General features: G+C 40.5%; 1 protein-coding gene across 3 annotated transcripts in view; it reads right to left on the minus strand.

Moving 5' to 3' along the window:
* Window positions 1–22,121, minus strand: part of FBN1 (fibrillin 1) — a 256,463-nt gene that overhangs the window by 19,582 nt on the left and 214,760 nt on the right. For all 3 annotated transcript variants that reach the window (XM_060005191.1, XM_060005190.1, XM_060005189.1), the window contains 10 exons: window positions 20,578–20,697; window positions 18,510–18,632; window positions 17,097–17,228; window positions 15,049–15,174; window positions 14,287–14,493; window positions 12,330–12,455; window positions 11,948–12,070; window positions 1,281–1,397; window positions 888–1,016; window positions 1–120 (listed from right to left, as the gene is read on the minus strand). In XM_060005191.1, coding sequence (XP_059861174.1) covers window positions 1–120; window positions 888–1,016; window positions 1,281–1,397; window positions 11,948–12,070; window positions 12,330–12,455; window positions 14,287–14,493; window positions 15,049–15,174; window positions 17,097–17,228; window positions 18,510–18,632; window positions 20,578–20,697 — 1,323 coding nt within the window. The remainder of the gene's footprint in view (window positions 121–887; window positions 1,017–1,280; window positions 1,398–11,947; window positions 12,071–12,329; window positions 12,456–14,286; window positions 14,494–15,048; window positions 15,175–17,096; window positions 17,229–18,509; window positions 18,633–20,577; window positions 20,698–22,121) is intronic.

Below are 22,121 nucleotides of genomic sequence, written 5' to 3' on the forward strand. Positions count from 1 at the left end.
CGACACACTGGTTCCATTGGTAGTGCTGGAGATAGCCCTGGGGGCAGCTGCACCTGTAGCCGCCGATGATGTTCTGGCAGCCATGCTGGCAGCGATGGTTTCCTTCGCACTCGTCCACATCTGAAAAGGAAGGCAGAGTCGCCTTTAAGTCACATTAATGCTTGTCTCAGAGGTGTTCTCTGAAGCAACATTTATAAGCATATGAAAGTGAAAGGCAATTTTAGTAAGAAATCTGATCCTTAAAAACTTATTCTACCACCAAAAACTTCAAGAATATCTACTCTGGAGCTTTTGATAAGTCCAAGGAAAAAACCATTCATCTGTCCCTGGTAAAGTCCACAAATAAAAATGACGAAGAAACTAATGCAAGGCACAAGAGCACTGTGAGACAGCCGTGTAAATTACTTATATTTCCTTATTTGTGCCAGAATTAGAAACCAAAATGTCAGTCCAGAAACAAAATCCTAAAAAATATAAGTAAAACATTTAATCCTATACTAGCAGAAGAGCTATTCCTCATATATTTAATCCACATTGAGGGAATCCTTCTAAGACTCTGGATCCAGTGACTAGAAAATTAGTCAAATTCAGGAATCTAGCTATTTTTCTTGACTGGGTCATTCCCTATTAGACTAAATGAACAACTGAGCAGAAAAAGTCTTGTTATATTCAGGAGAAGCATGTGTTATGGACACAGTCAAGCATGAGACAGAAGATGGAGCTCTAAGATATGGGACCCGTGCAAACTAGAGAAAACATTTCCCATCTTCAGCTGGCTATCTCCCCTGTGCTCAGTTCTGATGTCTCATAGAGGATGATGCTGCAGGTGGTTATAGGCCACCTCCACAAGGACCGACCAGCTGGATCAAGCTAAGGGCTCCACTCACCTTCACAGCTGGCACCGCTCTGATCAAGTGAGAATCCCCGCTGGCATTCACAGGTGAAGCTTCCAGGAGTATTCTGGCAAATGCCCTTAGACCCACACAGGTTGATGTCAGAGGTGCATTCATTGTTATCTGTAAGAAGCAGTGGGGGAAAGGAGAGGGTGAAACTTCCCCGAAGCTGTCTTTGTGTTGTTTAAAAGAAAGAAAGAAGGGTGATTTGCTCAGAAAAGGCCAATAACTTTTCACATACACGCATGCACACACACAGAGACACACATACATGTACTCACATATTTTTTTGAGTTTTATCTTCTTATTCCAACAGCAGAAGTGCTCGAAAACAATCCCTTAGAGGAATAGTTGCACTCCATATAGGATTTTTCCCCTCCCACTTACCAATGCAGGCAGTATGGTGTTGGGTAAATCCAGGAGGACATTTACATGTGAAGCTGCCAATGGTGTTAACACACAGGAACTGGCAGTTGTGCTGCTTAGTTGCACACTCATCAAGATCTATAAGAAAATGCAAGATGGGCATTGGAATTGAGCTGAAGCCCAGGTACCTAGAAGCTGCCCTAGGGAGCAGCTCTGAGTTTTCTTTTCTACATGGCAAATGACCTGGTCAGAAGAGAGCCACAGCAAATGGCTAGGAGGAACCCAGGAGATAAGGGTTTGAAAGATAAAGCATGGTTTCAGTTCAGACCAAAAATGCATTTCTTTGGGGATCCAAGAAAAACCCATTCCCTTTAGTTATAGGAATGCAGAAATTTCTCAGCAAAGAAATGTCCAATAAATTATAAAATTTAAATGAATTACAAAATGAAATAAAAGATTAAGGATTCTCAAAATTTCCAAAGCACTGAAAAGATCTATTCAAGTTAAAATATAAAAAGAAATGTTGGGCTTCCATGGTGGCACAGTGGTTAAGAATCTGCCTGCCAGTGCTGGGGACATTGGGACACCAGGGTTTGAGCCCTGGTCCGGGAAGATCCCACATGCAACGGAGCAACTAAGCCTGTGTACCACAACTACTGAAGCCCGTGAGCCACAACTACTGAGCCCACAAGCCACAACTGCTGAAGCCCGCGTGCCTAGAGCCTGTGCTTCACAGCAAGAGAAGCCACCACAATGAGAAGCCTGCACACCGCAACAAAGAGTAGCCCCCGCTCGCCGCAACTAGAGAAAGCCCGCCTGCAGCAATGAAGACCCAACACAGCCAAAAATTAATTAATTAATTAAAAAAAAAGAAATGTTGAGGGTGGAAATGAATTTCTCTGCTTGGTTCTTTCCTGTTTGCTGTTTTTAATCTTCTCAAATGAGCTGGTCAACCAGGTCAAACCAAACCAATCTAACTTTTTTGTTTAGATTCTCCTTTGGATAAAACAAAATTGAGTAATCAGGAAGGAAACAAAGGAAAGAAAAAAAAATCATTCTGATAAGCCAATAGCATTTTTTTAAAGACTGCCTACGGTATTTATCCAACATTATTTTCCACTTCTCAATAAAATCCTCCGCTTTGACCAGGCCTCTTTCCTCACTGCCAGAGCTTCTGGCTCTTTCTGAACTCCATAGCTATTTTAAACCTTTAAGAGATACAAAGTGTGTTCCAGCTTTTAGTTGAATTTTAATTAAAAAAAAAAAGAAACTGCAGAGAATTTAGAAATCTATCGGCCTACCTTCCTTCCTGCCTGGCTCTCTGCCTGCCTCCCTCCCTTTCTTGTGATCTTCTTTTATCACTGTATACAGAGCTGTACTTGGAGCTGCAAATCAGTGCCAGTTCCTGGCTAGACTAATATCTGGAGTGGACCTGAACTAAAGAACTGCCCATATTTCTCCCAGTGCTGACATCTCTTAAAAAGGAGCCAATCCTGTGCTCTTTCCATTGCTGGGGAGTTGCTGTTTCTGCTTTTCTGGTTTCTGCATGATTGGCAGCTGTATGTCTCCTGCCAGCAGGTGGCCTCCCCTCTCTATGACCCCAGGGGACTTGCTAGAGCACCATCACACGGTTACTGAAGCTTACCTGCAAACATGTGAGGGGGACAATTCAGTGATTTAAAAAAAATTTTTATTTCATATTGGGGTATAGTTGATGAACAACGTTGTGTTACTTTCAGGTGTACAGCAGAGTGATTCAGTTATACATATACATGTATCCTTTTTCAGATTCTTTTCCCATTTAAGTTATTGTGGAATATTGAGCAGAGTTCCCTGTGCTATAGAGTAAGTCCTTGTTGGTTGTCTATTTTAAATACAGTAGTGTATATATATCAATCCCAAACTCCCAATATCAATCCCATACTCCCAATTTGTCCCTCCCACCCACCTTTCCCCTTTGGTAACCATAAGTTTGTTTTCTAAGTTTGTCTGTTTCTGTTTTGTAAATAAGTTCATTTGTATGTTTTTTTTTAGATTCCACATATAAGCAATATCATATTGCTTATATTGATAAGCAATTGATCATATTGAAATATTTGTCTTTTTCTGTCTGACTTACTTCACTTAGTATGATAATCTCCAGGTCTATCCATGTTGCAGCAAATGGCATTATTTCATTCTTGTTAATGGCTAAGTAATATTCAATTGTATATATGTACCACATCTTCTTTATCCATTCCTCTGTTGATGGACATTTAGTTGTTTCCATGTCTTGGCTATTGTAAACAGCGTTGCAATGAACATTGGGGTGCATGTATCCTTTTGAACCATGGTTTTCTCCAGATATATGCCCAGGAGTGGGATCGCTGGATCATATGGTAGCTCTATTTTTAGTTTTTTAAGGAACCTCCGTACTGTTCTCCATAATGGTTGTACCAATTTACATTCCCACCAACAGTGTAGGAGGGTTACTTTTCTCCACACCCTCTCCAGCATTTACTATTTGTAGACTTTTTGATGATGGCCATTCTGACTGGTGTGAGATGATATCTCACTGTAGTTTTGATTTGCATTTCTCTAATAATTAGTGATGTTGAGCATCTTTTCATGTGCCTCTTGGCCATGTGTGTGGCCAAGGGGTACATTTCTCCATTTCTCTTTGGAGAAATGTCTATTTAGATCTTTTGTCCATATTTTGATTGGGTAGTTTGTTTGATATAGAGCTGCATGAGGTGTTTGTAGATTTTGGAGATTAATTCCCTGTCGGTTGCATCATTTGCAAATATTTTCTCCCATTCTGTGTTGTCTTTTCGTTTTGTTTATGGTTTTTCCTTTGCTGTGCAAGAGCTTTTCAGTTTAATTAGGTCCCATTTGTTTATTTTTACTTCCATTACTCTAGGAGATGGATTGAAAATTATGTCAAAGTGTTCTGCCTATGGTTTCCCTTAAGAGTTTTAAGGTATCAAGTCTTACATTTAGGTGTTTAATCCATTTTGAATTTATTTTTGTGTATGGTGTTCAAGACTGTTCTAATTTCATTCTTTTACATGTAGCTGTCCAGTTTTCCAGGTACCATTTATTGAAGAGACTGTCTTTTCTCCATTGTATAGCCTTGCCTCTTTTATCATAGATTAATTGACCATCAGTGCATGGGTTTATTTCTGGGCTTTCTATCCTGTTCCATTGATCTATAGTTCTGTTTTTGTGCCAGTACCATACTGTTTTGATGACTGTAGCATTGTAGTATAGTCTGAAGTGAGACGATACTTGATTCCTCCTGATACCTCCAGCTCCGTTTTTCTTTCTCAAGATTGCTTTGTCTATTTGGGATCTTTTGTGTCTCCATACAAATGTTAAAATATTTTGTTGTAGTTGTGGAAAATGCCATTGGTAATTTGATAGGGATTGCAATGAATCTGTAGATTGCCTTGGGTAGTACAGTCATTTAGACAATATTGATTCTTCCAGTCCAAGAACATGGTATATCTTTCCATCTGTGTGTGTCATCTTCGATTTCTTTCATCAGTGTCTTTTAGTTTTTGGAGTACGGTTCTTTTGCCTCTTTAGGTAGGTTTATTCCTAGATGTATTATTCTTTTTGATGCGATGATAAATGGGATTGTTTCTTTCATTTCTCTTTCTGATCTTTTGTTGATGTATAGAAATGCAACAGATTTCTGTGTATTAATTTTGTATCCTGCAAATTAACAAATTCACTGATGTGCTCTAGTAGTTTTCTGGAAGCATCTTTAGGATTTTCTATATATAGCATCATGTCATCTGCAAACAGTGACAGTTTTACTTCTTTTCCAATTTGGATTCCTTTTATTTCTTTTTTTTCTCTGATTGTTATGGCTAGGACTTCCACAACTATATTGAATAGAAGTGGCGAGAGTGGACATTCTTGTTTGGTTCCTAATCTTAGAGGAAATGCTTTCAGCTTTTCACCATTGAATATGATGTTAGCTGTAGGTTCATCATATATGGGCTTTATTATGTTGAGGTATGTTCCCTCTATGCCCAATTCCTGGAGAGTTCTTTTTTTTTAAATCATAAATGGGTTTTGAATTTTGTCCAAAGATTTTTATGCAAATCTATTGAGATGATTATATGATTTTTATTCTTCAATTTGTTGATGTAGTGTATCACACTGATTGATGTGCAGATATTGAAAAATCCTTGCATCCCTGGGATAAATCCCACTTGATCATGGTGTATGATCCTTTTAATGTATTGTTGGATTTGGTTTGCTAGTATTTTGTCAAGGATGTTTACATCTAAGTTCATCAGTGATATTGGCCTGTAATTTTCTTTTTTGGAGGTATCTTTGTCTGGTTTTGGTACCAGGGTGATGGTGGCCTCATAGAATGAGTTTGGGAGTGTTCCTTCCTCTGCAGTTTTTTTCTAACAGTTTCAGGATAGGTGTTAACTCTTCTCTAAATGTTTGATAGAATTTGCCTGTGAAGCCATTTGGTCCTGAACTTTTGTTTGTTGGGGTTTTTTTAATCAGTTTCAATTTCAGTACTTGTGATTGGTCTGTTCATATTTTCTGTTTCTTCCTGGTTCTGTCTTTAGAGATTGTACCTTTCTAAGAATTTGTCTGTTTCTTCTAGGTTGTCCATTTTATTGGCATACAGTTGCTTGTAGCAGTCTCTTATGATACTTTGTATTTCTGTGGTGTCAGTTGTAACTTCTCCTTTTTCATTTCTAATTTTATTGATTTGAGCCCTCTCCCTTTTTTTATTGATGAGTCTGGCTAAAGGTTTATCAATTTTGTTTATCTTTTCAAAGAACCAGCTTTTAGTTTCATTGATCTTTTCTATTGTTTCTTCATCTCTATTTCATTAATTTCTGCTCTGATCTTTTGATTTCTTTCCTTCTACTAACTTTGGGTTTTGTTTGTTCATCTTTCTCTAGTTCCATTAGGTGTAAGGTTAGGTTGTTTACTTGAGATTTTTCTTGTTTCCTGAGGTAAGACTGTATTGCTATAAACTTCCCTCGTAGAAATGCTTTTGCTGCATCCCGTAGAGGTGTTGGACTGTCGTGTTTTCATTTTCATTTTCATTCGTCTCTAGGTATTTTTTGATTTCCTCTTTGATTTCTTCAATGATCCATAGGTTTTTCAGTAGCATATTGTTGTTTTTTTTTTTTTTTAAATTTGACAGTTTGCTTTATCTATTTATTTATGGCTGTGTTGGGTCTTCGTTTCCGTGCGAGGGCTTTCTCTAGTTGTGGCAAGCGGGGGCCACTCTTCATCGCGGCGTGCGGGCCTCTCACTATCGCGGCCTCTCTCGTTGCAGAGCACAGGCTCCAAACGCGCAGGCTCCAGACGCGCAGGCTCAGTAATTGTGGCTCACGGGCCCAGTTGCTCCGCGGCATGTGGGATCTTCCCAGACCAGGGCTTGAACCCGTGTCCCCTGCATTGGCAGGCAGATTCTCAACCACTGCGCCACCAGGGAAGCCCCAGTAGCATATTGTTAAATATTTATTTGGGTGTGCCGCGTCTTAGTTGTGGCACACGGGATCTTTGTTGCTACTTGCGGGATCTTTCAGTTGTGGCATGCAGGATCTTCAGTTGCACCATGTGGGATCTAGTTCCCTGACCAGGGATTGAACCTGGGCCCCCTGCATTGGGAGTGCAGAGCCTTAGCCACTGGACTACCAGGAAAGTCCCTAGTAGCATATTGTTTAGCCTCCACATTCTTTTAGTTGATTTCTAATCTCATAGTGTTGTGGTTGGAAAAGATGTTTTACATGATTTCAATTTTCTTAAATTTACTAAGGCTCACTTCGTGGCCCAGCATGTGATCTATCCTGGAGAATGTTCCATGTGCACTTGAGAAGAATGTGTATTCCGTTGCTTTCAGATGAAATGCTTTGTAACTATCAATTAAGTCCATCTGGTCTGATGTGTCATTTAAGACCTATGTTTTCTTACTGATTTCCTGTCTGGATTCTCTCTCCATTGATGAAAATGGGGTGTTAAAGTCCCCCACTAGTATTGTGTTACTGTCAATTTCTCCTTTTATGGCTGTAAGTATTTGCCTTATATACTGAGGTGCTCCTATGTTGGGTGCATATATATTTACAACTGTTATATCTTCTTTGATTGATCCCTTGATCATTATGTAGTGTCCTCCTTTGTCTTTGTCTCTTGTAACAGTGTTTAAAGTGCATCTTGTCTGAAATGAGTATTACTACCAGCTTTCTTTTGATTTCCATTTGCATGGAATACCTTTTCCAACCCCTCATTTTCAGTCTGTCTGTGTCCCTAGATATGAAGTGGGTGTCTTGTGGACAGCATATATACGGGTCTTGTTTTTCTATCCATTCAGCCAGTTTACCAGTTGGAGAATTTAATCCATTTACACTTAAGGTAATTATCGATATGTATGTTCTTACTGCTGTTTTAAAAATTGTTTTGGCTTTGTTTTTGAGGGTCTTTTGTCTTCCCTTCCTCTTTTGTTCTCTTGGATTCCTCTTTCTTTTTTGTGTGTGTATCTATTGCAGATTTTCAGTTTGCGGTTACCATGAGGTTTTCATATAGCAGTCTGTATACAAACAAGATTGTTTTAAGTTGCTGGTCTTTTAATTTCAAAAGCATTTCCAATATCCTGCATTTGTACTCTCCTCTTCTCACCATTGCTCGTTTTGATATCCTCTTTGGGTGTAGGTGATTTCCTACCTTTACTGTATGTTTGCCTTTACCAGTGAGCTTTTCCATTCATAATTTTCTTGTTTCTAGTTGTGGCCTTTTCTTTTCAGCCTAGAGAAGTTCCTTTTGCATTTTTTGCAAAGCTGGTTTGGTTGTGCTGAATTCTCTTAACTTTTGCTTGTCTGTAAAGCTTCTGATTTCTCTGAATATGAATGACAGCCTTGCTGGGCAGAGTGTTCTTAGTTGTAGGTTTTTCCCTTTCATCACTTTAAATATATTGTGCCACTCCCTTCTGGCCTGCAGAGTTTCTGCTGAGAAATTAGCTGAGAGTTTCCTTGTATGTTGTTTCTTTTCTCTTCTTGCTTTTAATATTTTTTTTGTGTGTTTAATTTTTGTCAGTTTGATTACTATGTGTCTCGGTGTGTTCCTCCTTGGGTTTATCCTGCCTGGGACTCTCTGTGTTTCCTGGACTTGGGTGACTGTTTCCTTTCCCATGTTAGGGAGGTTTTCAGCTATTTATCTCCTCAAATATTTTCTCAGGTCCTTTCTCTCTCTTTTATCCTTCTAGGACCCCTATAATGCAAATGTTGGTGCATTTAATGTTGTCCCAGAGGTCTCTTAGACTGTCTTCATTTCTTTTCATTCTTTTTTTCTTTATTGTGTTCCATGGCAGTGATTTCCACCATTCTGTCTTCCAGCTCACTCATCCGTTCTTCTGCCTCACTTATTCTGCTATTGATCCCTTCTAGTGTATTTTTTATTTCAGTTATTGTATTGTTCATCTCTGCTTGTTCTTTAGTTCTTCCAGGTCTTTGTTAGACATTTCTTGTATCTTCACAATATATGCCTCCACTCTTTCCAAGATCTTAGATCATCTTTACTATCATTACGCTGAATTCGTTTTCAGAGTAATTGCCTATCTCCACTTCATTTAGTTCTTCTGGGATTTTATCTTGTTCCTTCATCTGGGACATATTCCTCTGCTGTCTCATTTTGTCTAACTTTTTGTGATTGATTGTGGTTTCCATTCTGCAGGCTGCAGGGTCATAGTTCTTCTTCTGCTGTCTGCGCCCTGGTGGATGAGACCTAAGGGGCTTGTGCAGACTTCCTGATGGGAGGGACTGGTTCCTGCCCACTGGTGGGTGGAGGTGTGTCTTATCCCTCTGGTGGGCAGTGCTGTGTCAGGGGGTGTGTTTAGTGGGCAGTTACTCAGGAAGACTTTATGCAGCCTGTCTGTTGATGGCTGGGGCTGTGTTTCTGCCCTGTTGGTTGTTTGGCCTGAGGTGTCCCAGCACTGGAGCCTACAGGCTGTTGGGTGGGGCCAGGTCTTGGTGAGATAAAGGCAGTGTCCAGGAGGGCTCATGCCAATCAGTACTCTTCAGAACCACCACCTCCAGTGTTTGTCCCCACTGTGAACCACAGTCACCCCTACCTCTGCAGGAGACCCCTCCAGTTACCAGTAGGTAGGTCTGGCCCAGGTTCTTATGAGGTCACTGCTTTTTTCCCTGGGTCCTGGTGCACATGAGATCTTGTGTGCACCTCCAAGAGCAGATTTTCTGTTTTCCCCAGTCCTGTAGAATTCCCGCAGTCAAACCCCACTGGCCTTCAAAGCCAGTTTCTCTGGGGATCCTCTTTGTGTTGCCAGACCCCCAGGCTGGGGAGCCAGTGTCAGGCTCAGAACTTTCACTCCTGTGGGAGAACTTCTGTGGTATAATTATTTTCCAGCTTGTGAGTCACCTACCCAGTGTGTGTGTGATTTGATTTCATTGCGATTGCGCTCCTCCTACCACCTCATTCTGGCTTCTTCTTTGTCTTTGGATGTAGGATACAGTAAGTCCCCTACATATGAACCTTCAAGTTGCGAACTTTCAAAGATGCAAACGTGCATTCACATGTCCAATCAATCATGTAAGTTAGTTCATGTGTCTGGTGTACATTGTCGTGTGTGCATCCCCGACAAGTGGTTGTGCTTTTGTGTACTTTACTGTACAGTACTGTATAGAATACAGTACTGTACAGTATCTTTATTTCAAGACCAGGCTGTCTGGAAGCAAGTGTAAAAACAGCACTGGTGTAGCTGGTACTACTGTACTTTTCAAGGTTCTATACTGTAGGATTAAAAATGTTTTATTTTTTGTGTTTGTTTTCTTGTGTATTATTTGTGTGCAAAGTATTATAAAACTATTACAGTACAGTACTCTATAGCTGATTGTGTTAGTTGTGTACCTAGGCTAACTTTGTTGGACTTACGGACAAATCAGACTTACAAACGCACTCTCGGAATGGAAATCATTCATATGTAGGGGACTTACTGTATATTTTTTGGTAGGTTCCAGTGGGGTTTTTTTGTGAATAGTTGTTCAGCAGGCAGTTGTGATTTTGGTGTTTTCGTAAGAAGAGGTGAGGTCACATCCTTCTAACCCACCATCTTGTCTCTGCCTCCAACCTTACAATACTATCTTTAACCACACCATTAAGAACAGCAACACTTGCTGTTTTCACATCCAAGAATCCCCTTCTTTCCTCTTACTGGGTTCCTACCCATCTCTCATGGGGTAAGTGCTGGTCCTTCATTTCCCCTGGGGTCATCCTTCTAGCCTCTTTCCTCTGTTTCAATAATACATGTATCTGCACCACTCATTTTGATATTTAGTCATATATGCCAAGTATGTAGAAGAATTTAGACCTTATGAGAAAAATAGGAGAAAGAGTCTTATATTGTAAGTAGATCTGTAAAACTTTTTTGTATTCCTAAAATTTAGAGTATTACAGATGTTTTTCATATTAATACATTGCAAAAGAACATAACTACTACTATACATTTAATTTATTTTCATTTTCCATCTCTTAATTGCTAGAAATTTTTAGGATTTTCTGCCCCCACAAGTTAGAAAGATGCTGTAAATTTGTTTTGATTCGTACAGTTAGTATACACACTGAGAGACATTTTTCCCCTGAAGTTGGTTTTTCATTTACACAAATAAGTTTGTGGCTGAGAGCTGTAGCCTCACGCTGACCAGAACTCACTGTGATCCACAGATGTAGAATAAGTTCTATGTTTTAAGGCAGAATTTTTGAGTAGCTCTCAACTTCCTCTCCCCATACTGCAGGATTGTATAGGACTTGTGCTGCACAGGAAAATTTCAAGCATTGTCCATATGTTATCCTGTATTACCTGCCTCTTAACTCTCCCCCTTTCAGCAGACAGAGGAAAAGGGTTGCTGGCTCTACTTCTGTTTGCTCTCCTCTTCCACTCCATCCTACCCTTTAACTTCCTTTACTTCCCTTTTCCTCCCCCCAGTCTTCATGGCAGAACACACTAACTCTTATTCTGCCATCTGGTCTACCTTTCCTTCTTCAAATTATCCTTGAGTCTGACTCAGTTGTGCTGTTCACTCAATATGTGAAGTTCTTATTATTACAAGAACAAATTTATACCAATATAATTTTGCAAAGGGTAACTTCTGGTTGATCAGGAATTTCTGCAGAGAGTTTTGATGTATCTTAATTCTTTGTAATAACTGTGTCTCAAATAAGCTGCTGGGGGTCAGGAATGGCCCTATTTTGCAGAACAAAAACCTAGACAAAGTGTTTACTTAATTAGGCACAGTGTTCTCTAGGATCATGGCACTGATTAACCTGAGGTAGGCAGGACCACACTGGGCTATATAGTTACTGAATAGACTGATTACATCCTTTCTGTTTTCTATTTATTGCATTAATGTGATCAGGTATCTGATTCACTTGAGCCTTGGAGAGCTGGCCCTGCTGTCTGAGATGCTCATGGACATCCCCCGTGGATGCCCATGGGGCAGGCAGTGAGGATGGCTGCTGCCACTGGTCCTCTGCAATCTCCCTTGGCCTCAGCCTCCCTCCAACTAGAATAGGAGGTGGGTCACAGGGAGGCACTTACCCCAGGGAAGCACTTCTTGCCTGCAGAGAGGGTCTTTCAGCTTTGGATCCCTCAAAGGCACAAGGAATGCGACCATGTGCCCAGGAGACAGATGAGTGGGTGGAGGCAAATTCTACTTTACCTTTGCAGCTCCTTCCATCCTCCTGCAGAATGTAGCCTTTCGGGCATGAACACTGGTAACTCCCTTCTGTGTTCTTGCAGATAAAATTGCAGGGTTTGGGGGCCTGGTTGCACTCATTCAGATCTACGATCAAAGAGATACAATGTGACCGCCCATCTAAAAAGATGCCTAAATGCTCAATACCCACAGCATCTAACAAAGAATCCTAGTTTTGAGGAAGGAAAAAGTAAATTCTGTGTAGTCTTTGATCACTGTCTTACATTTCCTTAAGAAATTACACAGGCTTTTTAGATTTTTAGTTTGAGGGTGGTTTTTTTTTTTCCACCATAATGTACAATTTCCACCTGGGAGTAAACCTGAGCATCAGAAATAGAGCACTTACCTACGCAGGCAGTTCCGGTTATATCTGGAGTATAGCCAGTTTTACAAATGCAGTGATATGATCCTCTGTCATTGATGCATTCCCCATTCCGGCAAACATCATGAATAACCTTGCACTCATCAATATCTATAATTTAATGAGTAGAAAGTAAAATGAGAAAGACATTGTAAAATGGACAACATTCATACATAGGGGTCACTTCACGATAAATACTAAAACTGTGTGACTATATTATGGACCTAAGGAATTAAACCAAAGGGATGACAGCATACGTTTCATATGTAATGGTAACTGTATTGAAAGGGAAATGAATAACTTTATTAGACTATAGGGGAAAACTTAATAATTGCTCTTCTAAATTTATATTGTTTTTCTCCATTGGGTCCAGAGAACAACATCTAGACATATTTAACTCCTTGCTCCATCTCATGCCATCAAGCTTGCCTCCTCCAGACATCTCATAAATGAATCACAGCAATCACAGCAGAAGATCCTTTTGGTAAGGAAATCCCATTTTCTTCTAATAGTGTATGTCCAAAATAAGGAAAGTTTTCTTTCTATTCTTTCTGTTGTGTTTAAAGTTAATCCTGAAAAATAACAGATTGCACACTACTGGGGAAGTGGGACCAAACTTCCCTCCTTTGGTTGAGGGAGGCATCAGTGGATCACTGGGCTGAGTTTTTGCAGCCTGCTAGGGAAGAGAGACCCTTAGTCACAGCTCCACCACAGGGAGAAAGATTTGGTCAATGTGTACTATTGGGCATTAAAGACACTGTCCCCCATATCTTGACCCATCTATTTCCTTACTGCTTGGCGGGATGCCAATACCAAGGGAGTTCTTAGCCTTTGATTGCCAAGTAACCAAGTAACCATTTTCTATCAACAGCTCTTATTTTTCCTGATTTTTTCAAGTTTACTCTGAAATGCAATTTAGCATACCCGCATTGGTCTCAAGAAAAGTCTTTCCACCATCTCATTTTCATATCCTCCAAAGAATCATAAACTGCTTTTGGTCATTCCATCTTATCTATTCTGTCTTTTACGACATCCAGTTCTGTTATTCCACGTTAGCCACATCTTTCTAACATGAACACAAATCCTCTTTAATCTCTTCTCCTCTCACTTCTAATTTCCTCCCAAGGAGCTCAAAAAGTCTTTCTCCTTTCTCTTTCACGAGACTAAAAACAATTTCAGTTGATAAACATAATCCTGAAAATTTTTTTCAAAGTTGCCTCAGACACCTCAACAGCCTCCTCCTCGTCCCTCGCAAGTTCAAGCAACTTGCAGTTTCCCAGAGGCAATTGTCTTAATTGCCAATACAATCGCCCCTCCATATCCAGGGCATTGGTTCCAGGACCCCCTCACTGATACCAAAATCCACGGACGCTCAAGTCCCTTGTATAAAATGGCATAGTATAGTTGGCACTGTAGGTTCAATCAATCAGCCTCGAATCGATATCAATCTAGGGTTGGTTGGATCTACGGATGTGGAACCTACAGATATGGAAGGCTGACTGTGTATCAGCGTTGTTTATACTTCTTTCATGCAGTATATGTCAGCCAATTTTATGAGATAAAATACACATTGGCGGACTAGTTTAGGAGTTTAGTGATCATTGATTCCAAAGTTTATCTAAAAAATTATATTCTGAGTAACCAGTAACTGACTTATAACAAACTTCGGCTTGAAAAGTTGAGGACTTGTAATGCAGAGGCAGGGACTCAAGCACACACAATTTAATCAGACCAAGGACACTTCGGCAGCATGAACTTGAATATCTAAAATACCATAATGAAGCCTCTTTTTGTCAACTTATACTATGCAACTCAGCCTAGGCCCATATTATAGATTCTGTATTCTCATCTGTTCTTCATGAAACAAATTCCCTGAAACTATTTTCGGACCATAAATGAAGTACCTGCTCTGTTGGTCAAAAATCAGAACAAAATAAAGTACCTGCTCCGTTGGTCATAAACCCTCGGCCATGGGGGCAGAGTTTTTTGAAAGCCACAGTGCCCTGGAAAGGGCAGATCTCACAGTGGGGACCCCAGCCTCTCCCTCCGTCGCAGCAGCATTCAGACTTGGTGACTGGGTTCCTGTTGCTTGAGCCGATCTGACACATGTTTTGGAGCACCTCTGTGAAGCAGTACCCTTCCCGGTTGTCTGGATGGGACATGATATTGCAAAGAGAATTGGGGGGAATTTTAGGAGCATAACAAGGTATTCAGAATTTGGTCAGATATAAAACCCAAGAAGGATGTTAACACTTTACCCTGGGTGAGAAGGAGCAAGAAGGGAAAGCTGGAAGCGGCAGTAAGAGAGAAAGGATGACATCTGGGGAAAAGAAGAAAGACAAGAAATTCAGTAAGTGGGCAGAAAGGCCTTGGCCTCAACAAGATTACCACTCTATCTGCTCCCAGAAATATGGGGGAATAGTCATTCTCTAGAGAGGGGCAGAGAAACACTTGGAAACTGATCCTGAGCATCAAGGGCTTAAAAAGGGAGCTGAGAAAGAAATTCCAAGCAAGTGATTCAGTGATACAATTAGCAAAGGAAGAAGTTAGCGGCAGGGTGGTGCTAAACCCAGTGGACAATCACGGTCATTGAGTCATCTCCAAAATATGAACATTTTTAACAGTTTCTATCATTTCAAATAAGAGATCTGGTTTCAAGTGTCCCAGTGGGGGGTTACAAAAGCATCCTGTCATCTGTACTCACCCAGGCACTCATCCTGGGTGGGGCTGGCTGTGAAGCCATCATTGCACTCGCAGGTATAGCTCCCCCTGGTGTTGAGGCAGCGCCCGTTCTCACAGATCCCAGGCTTGGTCTGACATTCATTCTCATCTGTGTGGTTTAATTGAAGGGCCAAAAACAAGAGGAGTCATCTGTCTGCTTTGTACAAAGATGGATTCTTTTTCTTTTAAAAATTCAGTTTGTGAATAGGTAACCTATTCACATTGTTCCAAATCCAAAAGGTACAAAAGAATATTCAGCAAATGTGCCCCTCCCTCCCCTTTCCCCAGCCACCAAACTCCCCTCCTGGGAAGCAACCAGTGCTACTGCCAGTTTCTAAAGTATCCTTCTAGAGATGAATTATGCCCATACAAACAAATACAACCATTCATGCATGTACCTCCACCCTTTTAAAAACGTAATTGATAGCATTTTTATATACTTAAACAGATGATAGCATTTTAGGTACATTTACATTTTTCACTTAATAAAATTTAAAACTTCTCTTATCTGTACATGTAGAGGATTCTCAAAAGATTATTTTAAATGAAGGAAAAAGAACCTTAGGATCAATCTGTTAAAGAAATATTACAGTACTTCACTAGAATAAGGTCTGTGATGGTCAGTTTTGACCTGAGGGAGTTTATCTATACTAATCTTCTGATTCAATGTAGATTATGCTTATTATAATACTTCAATAATATTAAGGAATCAAAATTCAGTCTCCCAGGTTTAAAAAAAGCCTTAAACTAGCTGGAGAGTCTTATGATTGTTTAGAAAGACCGTAAAGTGATTTGCCTAGGCGCTTCCAACTGAGAATAGTTTCAAGCCCCTGAGGCAGAGATCTCCTTAGGAGAGGCAGAGGCTTGGAAGGTGACATTCAGAACAGCGTTAAAACAGCTCAAAATTCCCAATGCCAAGGCCACCCTGATACCAATTAAATCAGAATATCTGAGGTGGGACCTGAGCTCTCCTAGTGATTCCAGTGTGCACCTGAGGCTGAAAATCACTGATCCCAGAAGATCCAGTGTCTGATCATAAATCCACACACTTTTTCTGTGCTTTGGAAGTCTGCTCTTCAACTTCCGTTTAATTCTGTATCTTACAGAGTAAGAGGACAATGAGGTTCTTAAGCTTCTTGACCAACATAAAATATACTTTCCTGATGTGACTGAATATTAAAAAGGAAAAGGATACATGTGGGAATTTTCTAGTATTTTTTTTCCTATAGTTACTGACTAAAGCAGAGGTCAGGAAACTTTTTCTGTAAGTAACAGGAATGTCATAGTATTACCGTATAATATACAGTCAACAGTTTAGGCTTTGCAGGCCATGTGACCTCTTGTTGCAACTGCTGCACTCTGCTCTGCTGTTGTGGCATGAAGACAACCATGGAAAATAATGAATGGTTACAGCTGGGTTCCAATAGGAGTCTATTTACAAAGACAGCTGGCGGCCTGCCAGGCTGAATTCGGCCCTAGAGCTGTGGTTTGCCAATCCCTGGTCTACTATGGGTTTCAAGGCTGAAGCCACATTAGAATCACCTGGGGAGCTTTAAAAAATACCAGCGCCTGGGCCTCAATCTAGACAAGAGCAGTGTCTCTGGATGTAGATCCCCATGGTCTAGTGATGCTCCCGGGCCCCAGGGACCAGGCATCTGGACTCAATGTCAGGGTGGTGGTAGAAAGTTAAGTCAACAGAGAGGTATTCCAATGTGGTGGAAAGAACTGACCCCAAAACAACAAAGGAGTATAAAAACAGCAAAGGAAGGGGCTAGAGGAAATACCTGGTCTTCTAATCCTGGCAGCAAAATGGGCCTAGAAAGCAGGCAAAGGCCAGCTCAGAGGAAGAGAATGATGTTGCTGGTGGAATTCATAGATAATCGAGAGGCAAGGGGACCTCTACAGGAAGTCATGAGATGAGGTAAGAGAGGCAAGAAGAACACAGTGTCCACAAAGACTCAGAGCCCACGTCTCTTCTGTCCTTTGTCATTTCCCACTCATTCAAAGCTCCTCTGGTGGGGATGCCCTTACCTACGCAGCCTTCTCCATCGGGTCTTCGCTGATACCCAGGTCCACAGATGCAGATGTATGTGCCAATGAGGTTCTTGCATTCCATCTGTTTTTCAGTACAATCATGTTTACCCTCTTCACACTCATCCTCGTCTGGAAAGAATGTACAACCACAAATTCATAAAAGGAGCTGCCTTAATTTCCTGCCTTTTAAACACAAAATGGTATTCAGTAACTAATTTTCATTGACACTATTTCAGCATTAACCTACTTCCTTTTGCACTGTTGGGAAGTGGTCTCTTAAGATGGGAAGGAGTCTTCTAACCCCCTCTGAACTTAATGAAGAAATTTCTCTCTGATAAATTCTTCAAAGGCAGGAAGTGTGATTTCCAATTCTTTTTGACAAATTGAACTAAATAGGCCTTATAAAAGGCTTTCATAATATGATAATTATAACAACAGCATTATCATATGGATATAATAATAAACCAAAGCTTCCATTATACAATACTTATAACAATATAATAGGTTATATCTTAATATCAAAATATTAGAATCATTGTGAAATATAATAATGAAAGTTTTGGTTTTTATACTTTGAGGAAAAGACAAGCATCCACAAATATCTTCTTCTCTACCTGTTCTTCCCTCCATTTCCTTTTTTTCTGGAAGTGTGGCTCTTCTTCATTCATTCCTTTCTGTCCTATGGCATTTCCCTCTCTTTATCTTTCCCCGTTACATTATCTGAGCTGAAAAATTTGGACTTTAGCCTGCATGTGACATGGAGCTCTCACTTAGGGGGTTTTCCTACCTTTAAGAAAAAATCTATTTAAGCCATTTGAGGAGAACAGATTATCTGCTCATTTAAGACTTTGGGAGGAGCAAATCAGAGCTCTTCAAGGGTCCCCAGGATTTACCCATCTTTGTATAACAGAGCTTAGTCCAGTGCTTTGGAAATTGCAGGTGTTCAGTAAGCACTGTTTAAAGTAGATTCCATGTGTTACCCCATTCTTGGACTATAATATCCCTTAGTGATGGGGATTATTTTTTAATATTCATATTCCTTTTTTGTTCTCATTTATCATACTGGGATATGATTATATCTGTCTCAGCCTCTTCATATTGAGCTTCTTGCATGTGGGGAAATGTCTTTTTCTCCTTTATATCTTCACACCTTGCAGAATGGCTGGCATGGCACAGGCATGCAATGCATGGTGAACTAAAAAGGATCTGTAGTGCAGCCCTCGACTCAGCCTTAAGCTACAATTTAGGAGAAAAGGTAGCAATGACAACCCCAATATTATCCATGGACTACAGCAGTGCTCCCCAATTCCCAGCCTTCCTCTCCTAATTGGAAGCTTTGGAGGGACACCTCCCATTATAGACAAAGTTAGGGCTCCCTGGCTTAGATGACCTTGAACATGAGTGTCTCACCTCTGCACATTCTTCTGTCTTCTCTCAGAACGTATCCAGTGGGACATTTGCATTCATATGAGCCGTAAGTGTTCACACATCGGAAAGCACAGAGCAGAGGATTCTGGGCACACTCGTTTATATCTGTGGCAGAATGTAGTAAGAGAATAATGGATCATAGGCACCAACCAAAAACAGGAATATACTTTTAGCAAAAGTGGTAATGCTTCATTGTCCTAAACATGGATAGGCCAAGTCTCTGATGTTCAAAGAATTATAAAATTGAGCTGGTTATTTTATCATTGGTATAAGTAGGGTGATCATACACCTTGCTTCTTCCAGTACAAACTCAGTTTATGCCTATTGTGCTGGTATAACTATTAACTGTTATTTAGGTGGAAGAGAAATTACAGGTCACCCTACATATAGGGAGCTTTTCTGAAATCCTGGCTTTGAAGTCTCAAGTTGACCAGTTGCCTCTTCCTAAAGTCACATGGAGTGGGGATCAGTTTCACCCCATTCAGCCAAAACAACTGCCAAGTCAACTGCTGTCAGTCAGAAAAGAAGCAACCCATCCAATATCATTAACCACCTCCCCTTCCCCAAATAAGAGAGGCTCCTGTGAAGTAACAGTGATTCTTATGCCCAAGAAAATGGTGTTCTGAATAATTTCACACCGATGCCCAAGTTACAGCCTTAAATAGCTAGGAATAATAATCATGATAGATTAATAGAAGTGGTTTCTGTAGATTGCATAGTTTGGAACCATCAGAATATGTTTTGGAAAAGCAGGGTTAAAACAGACCATCTTGATTATCATGTTTCTCCCTAAGGGCCATGATCCTGACTGAGAGTATCAGTGAGACCCTAGATCATGATTTAAAAATTCACCAACAACTTTGACTATGAGTATTGATGGGTCATATTTCTAATGAAGAGCTCACTTTAATACCCACTTTACTGTCTCCTCCCCTTCATTCTTTTATTAAACCAGTGGTTCTCAACTTGAGAGTGCATCAGAATTACCTGGAGGGCTGCTCTGCCCCACTCTTAGAGTTTCTGATTCAGGAGGTCTGGGACGAGGCCTGAAAATCTGCATTTCTAGCAGGTTCCCAGGTGATGCTGATGTGGCTGATCCAGGGACCACCCTTTGAGAACCACTATTCTAGACACTCCCTCCCTTTCCTTACATCCCTCTTTCTTTCCTTATATCCTACCAGGCAAACTGACAGTTGCTTAGAGAGTATGGACAGCCTCTTTTGCTGTGATTGCTCCCAGACGGTTAAAGGATATTGGTGGTTATCTCAGTGTGTAGATGTTTCTATGAGTAGAAAAGAAAAAGAAAGGGTGCACGGGATACAAAGAAAAATGGTTGCAGGGGGGGAATGGAAAATAAGAAAGAGGGTAGTAGACAAGGCAGGTGTTGTATCTAAATATTAGTAGTAGAGGACTTCCCTGGTGGCACAGTGGTTAAGACTCCCCCTGCCAATACAGGGGACACGGGTTCGAGCCCTGGTCCGGGAAGATCCCACATGCCATGGAGCAACTAAGCCTGTGCACCACAGCTACTGAGCCTGCGCTCTAGAGCCCATGAGCCATAAGTAGTGAGCCTACGAGCCACAACTACTGAGCCCATGTGCCACAACTACTGAAGCCCGCACGCTTAGAGCCCATGCTCGGCAACAAAGAGAAGCCACCGCAACCGCAATGAGAAGCCTGTGCACCGCAACAAAGAGTAGCCCCCGCTCGCTGCAACTAGGGAAAGTCTGTGTGCAGCAACGAAGACCCAACACAGCCAAAAATAAATAAATTTAATAAAATAAAAAATAAATATTAGTAGTAGAGACACCAACAAGAACTCTGCATGAGATGCGGCAAAACTTGTGCCATGAACCACTTACATCTTTTTCAGATACTCTCTGCAGATAGGAGGCCACATAGAGAAGAAATGATAGCATGGCCCACCAGGCCCAGATATTCCTTATTTTATATACCCTGAGTGGTATTTAATATTCAGAATTGTAATCAACCAAGTACTGTCCCTGTGATCAGAACATGTAACCAACTATTCTGTGTGTAAGAGGCTTACCTTCACAAGTCATCATTGGACCAGGCTCAAATCCCTCCTCACAGGTGCATTCAAAACCTCCAATCACATTCTTGCAGGTTCCATTTCCGCAAGGATTGCCCACGGAACACTCATCAGTATCTGCAGGTGATCAGAAGTGTAGTCAAAACATGATGCATTGGGAGAAAAATGGACTTGGACTCAGAGAATACCTTTCTTTCTATCGGAATATTTTGATCTCTAACATCTTGTTTTATTCTCATTCTGTCCTTGAGAAAGGAGTGCATGTGTCTTATTACCACAGATTTATAGCTGTGAAATTTGACTTGCTAAGTGGCAGTGGCAGTGACAGTTATGGTACCTGGGCTTCTTAGCCCTTACAGTGCTCTTCACCATGAGTGTCCCCAGCCTCCTGCATTATGAAGTACACCTACTGGGAATAGATACTCAAAGGGTTAAAACAAGGCGTCTCTCACAAGTCAAAAGTTTTCGCTTACTTAAAGCTAGAAATACATCTCCAGTTTGGCCTCACATTACATCATTCTCCAAGAAGTCTTAAACATGATGCATTTTTGCCAGATATAAAATAGAAGACTAAACATACGCAAAATAAGAGACCAGAGGTTAAGCAAAATTAATACACAAGATAAAGTCAAGATTCAAGTAGATTTTGTTGATTTTGTTGAAACCAGATGGTTTACATTAGGCAGAAGAAAGGCTAGAAAAAATGTGTTTAGGGTATGATCTCTCTAAACAACCGTGGAGAGAGAACAAATCTTACCAAGGAAGTCCAAAAAATATGTACGTCTCCTAACCCATCCACCTAGAATACTGAGTGTTCTTATTCTGACACAGCTCTTGGGGGATAGGGCCTTCCTTTGGGAAAGGAACATTTCAGAGAAATAACATTGCTGTCTCAGCTGTCTAGAGCACAGAAGAGTGGTGGGTTATTATCAAGGACTATGTCTCATGTTAGGTTCTGAAATCAGCAAGTGAGGGCAGGAGGGTATGGCAGAGAGGCCCTGGGTGAGGATGCTTATTTCTCACATTCATCGTAGCACTAACTGAAGATACTGAATAAAAAACATTGACAACTTTGCTTTTGTTCTGCTGTGAAATTGCATTTCGCTCTCAAGAATATTACATCTCTTTCAAGTTCATAAAAATCACAATATCACTGGTTTTTAGAGCTGTAAGGTAATTAGAAATATTTTAATCCATCTGCATGATATTACATTCTGAGGCTTAGAAAGGCAGTTAAAACCTCCTACCCTGATTCCCTATATGGAAAGAACATCTTTTAATGGACACAGACAAACCCTCGGCATTTATGCCATTATTAATTTAGGTTACATTGAATGGCTTTGGATTTCTTAGATAAAAGAGGTCAAAGATCAGCCGTAGGAACCATTCTTTGACATTTTAACAAGGGGGTTAAAACAAGAGGAATGTACACTGGGTACACAGCCTTTCATAGTACTAAATGTAACAAAATCTGGGTAAATTTTGTGTTTTACATACTAAGAGAATAAGATTATGACCATTAACAATTTTTTACCTTTAAA

Source organism: Delphinus delphis, chromosome 2 (genome assembly GCF_949987515.2).
Source record: "Delphinus delphis chromosome 2, mDelDel1.2, whole genome shotgun sequence".
Taxonomy (NCBI): domain Eukaryota; kingdom Metazoa; phylum Chordata; class Mammalia; order Artiodactyla; family Delphinidae; genus Delphinus; species Delphinus delphis.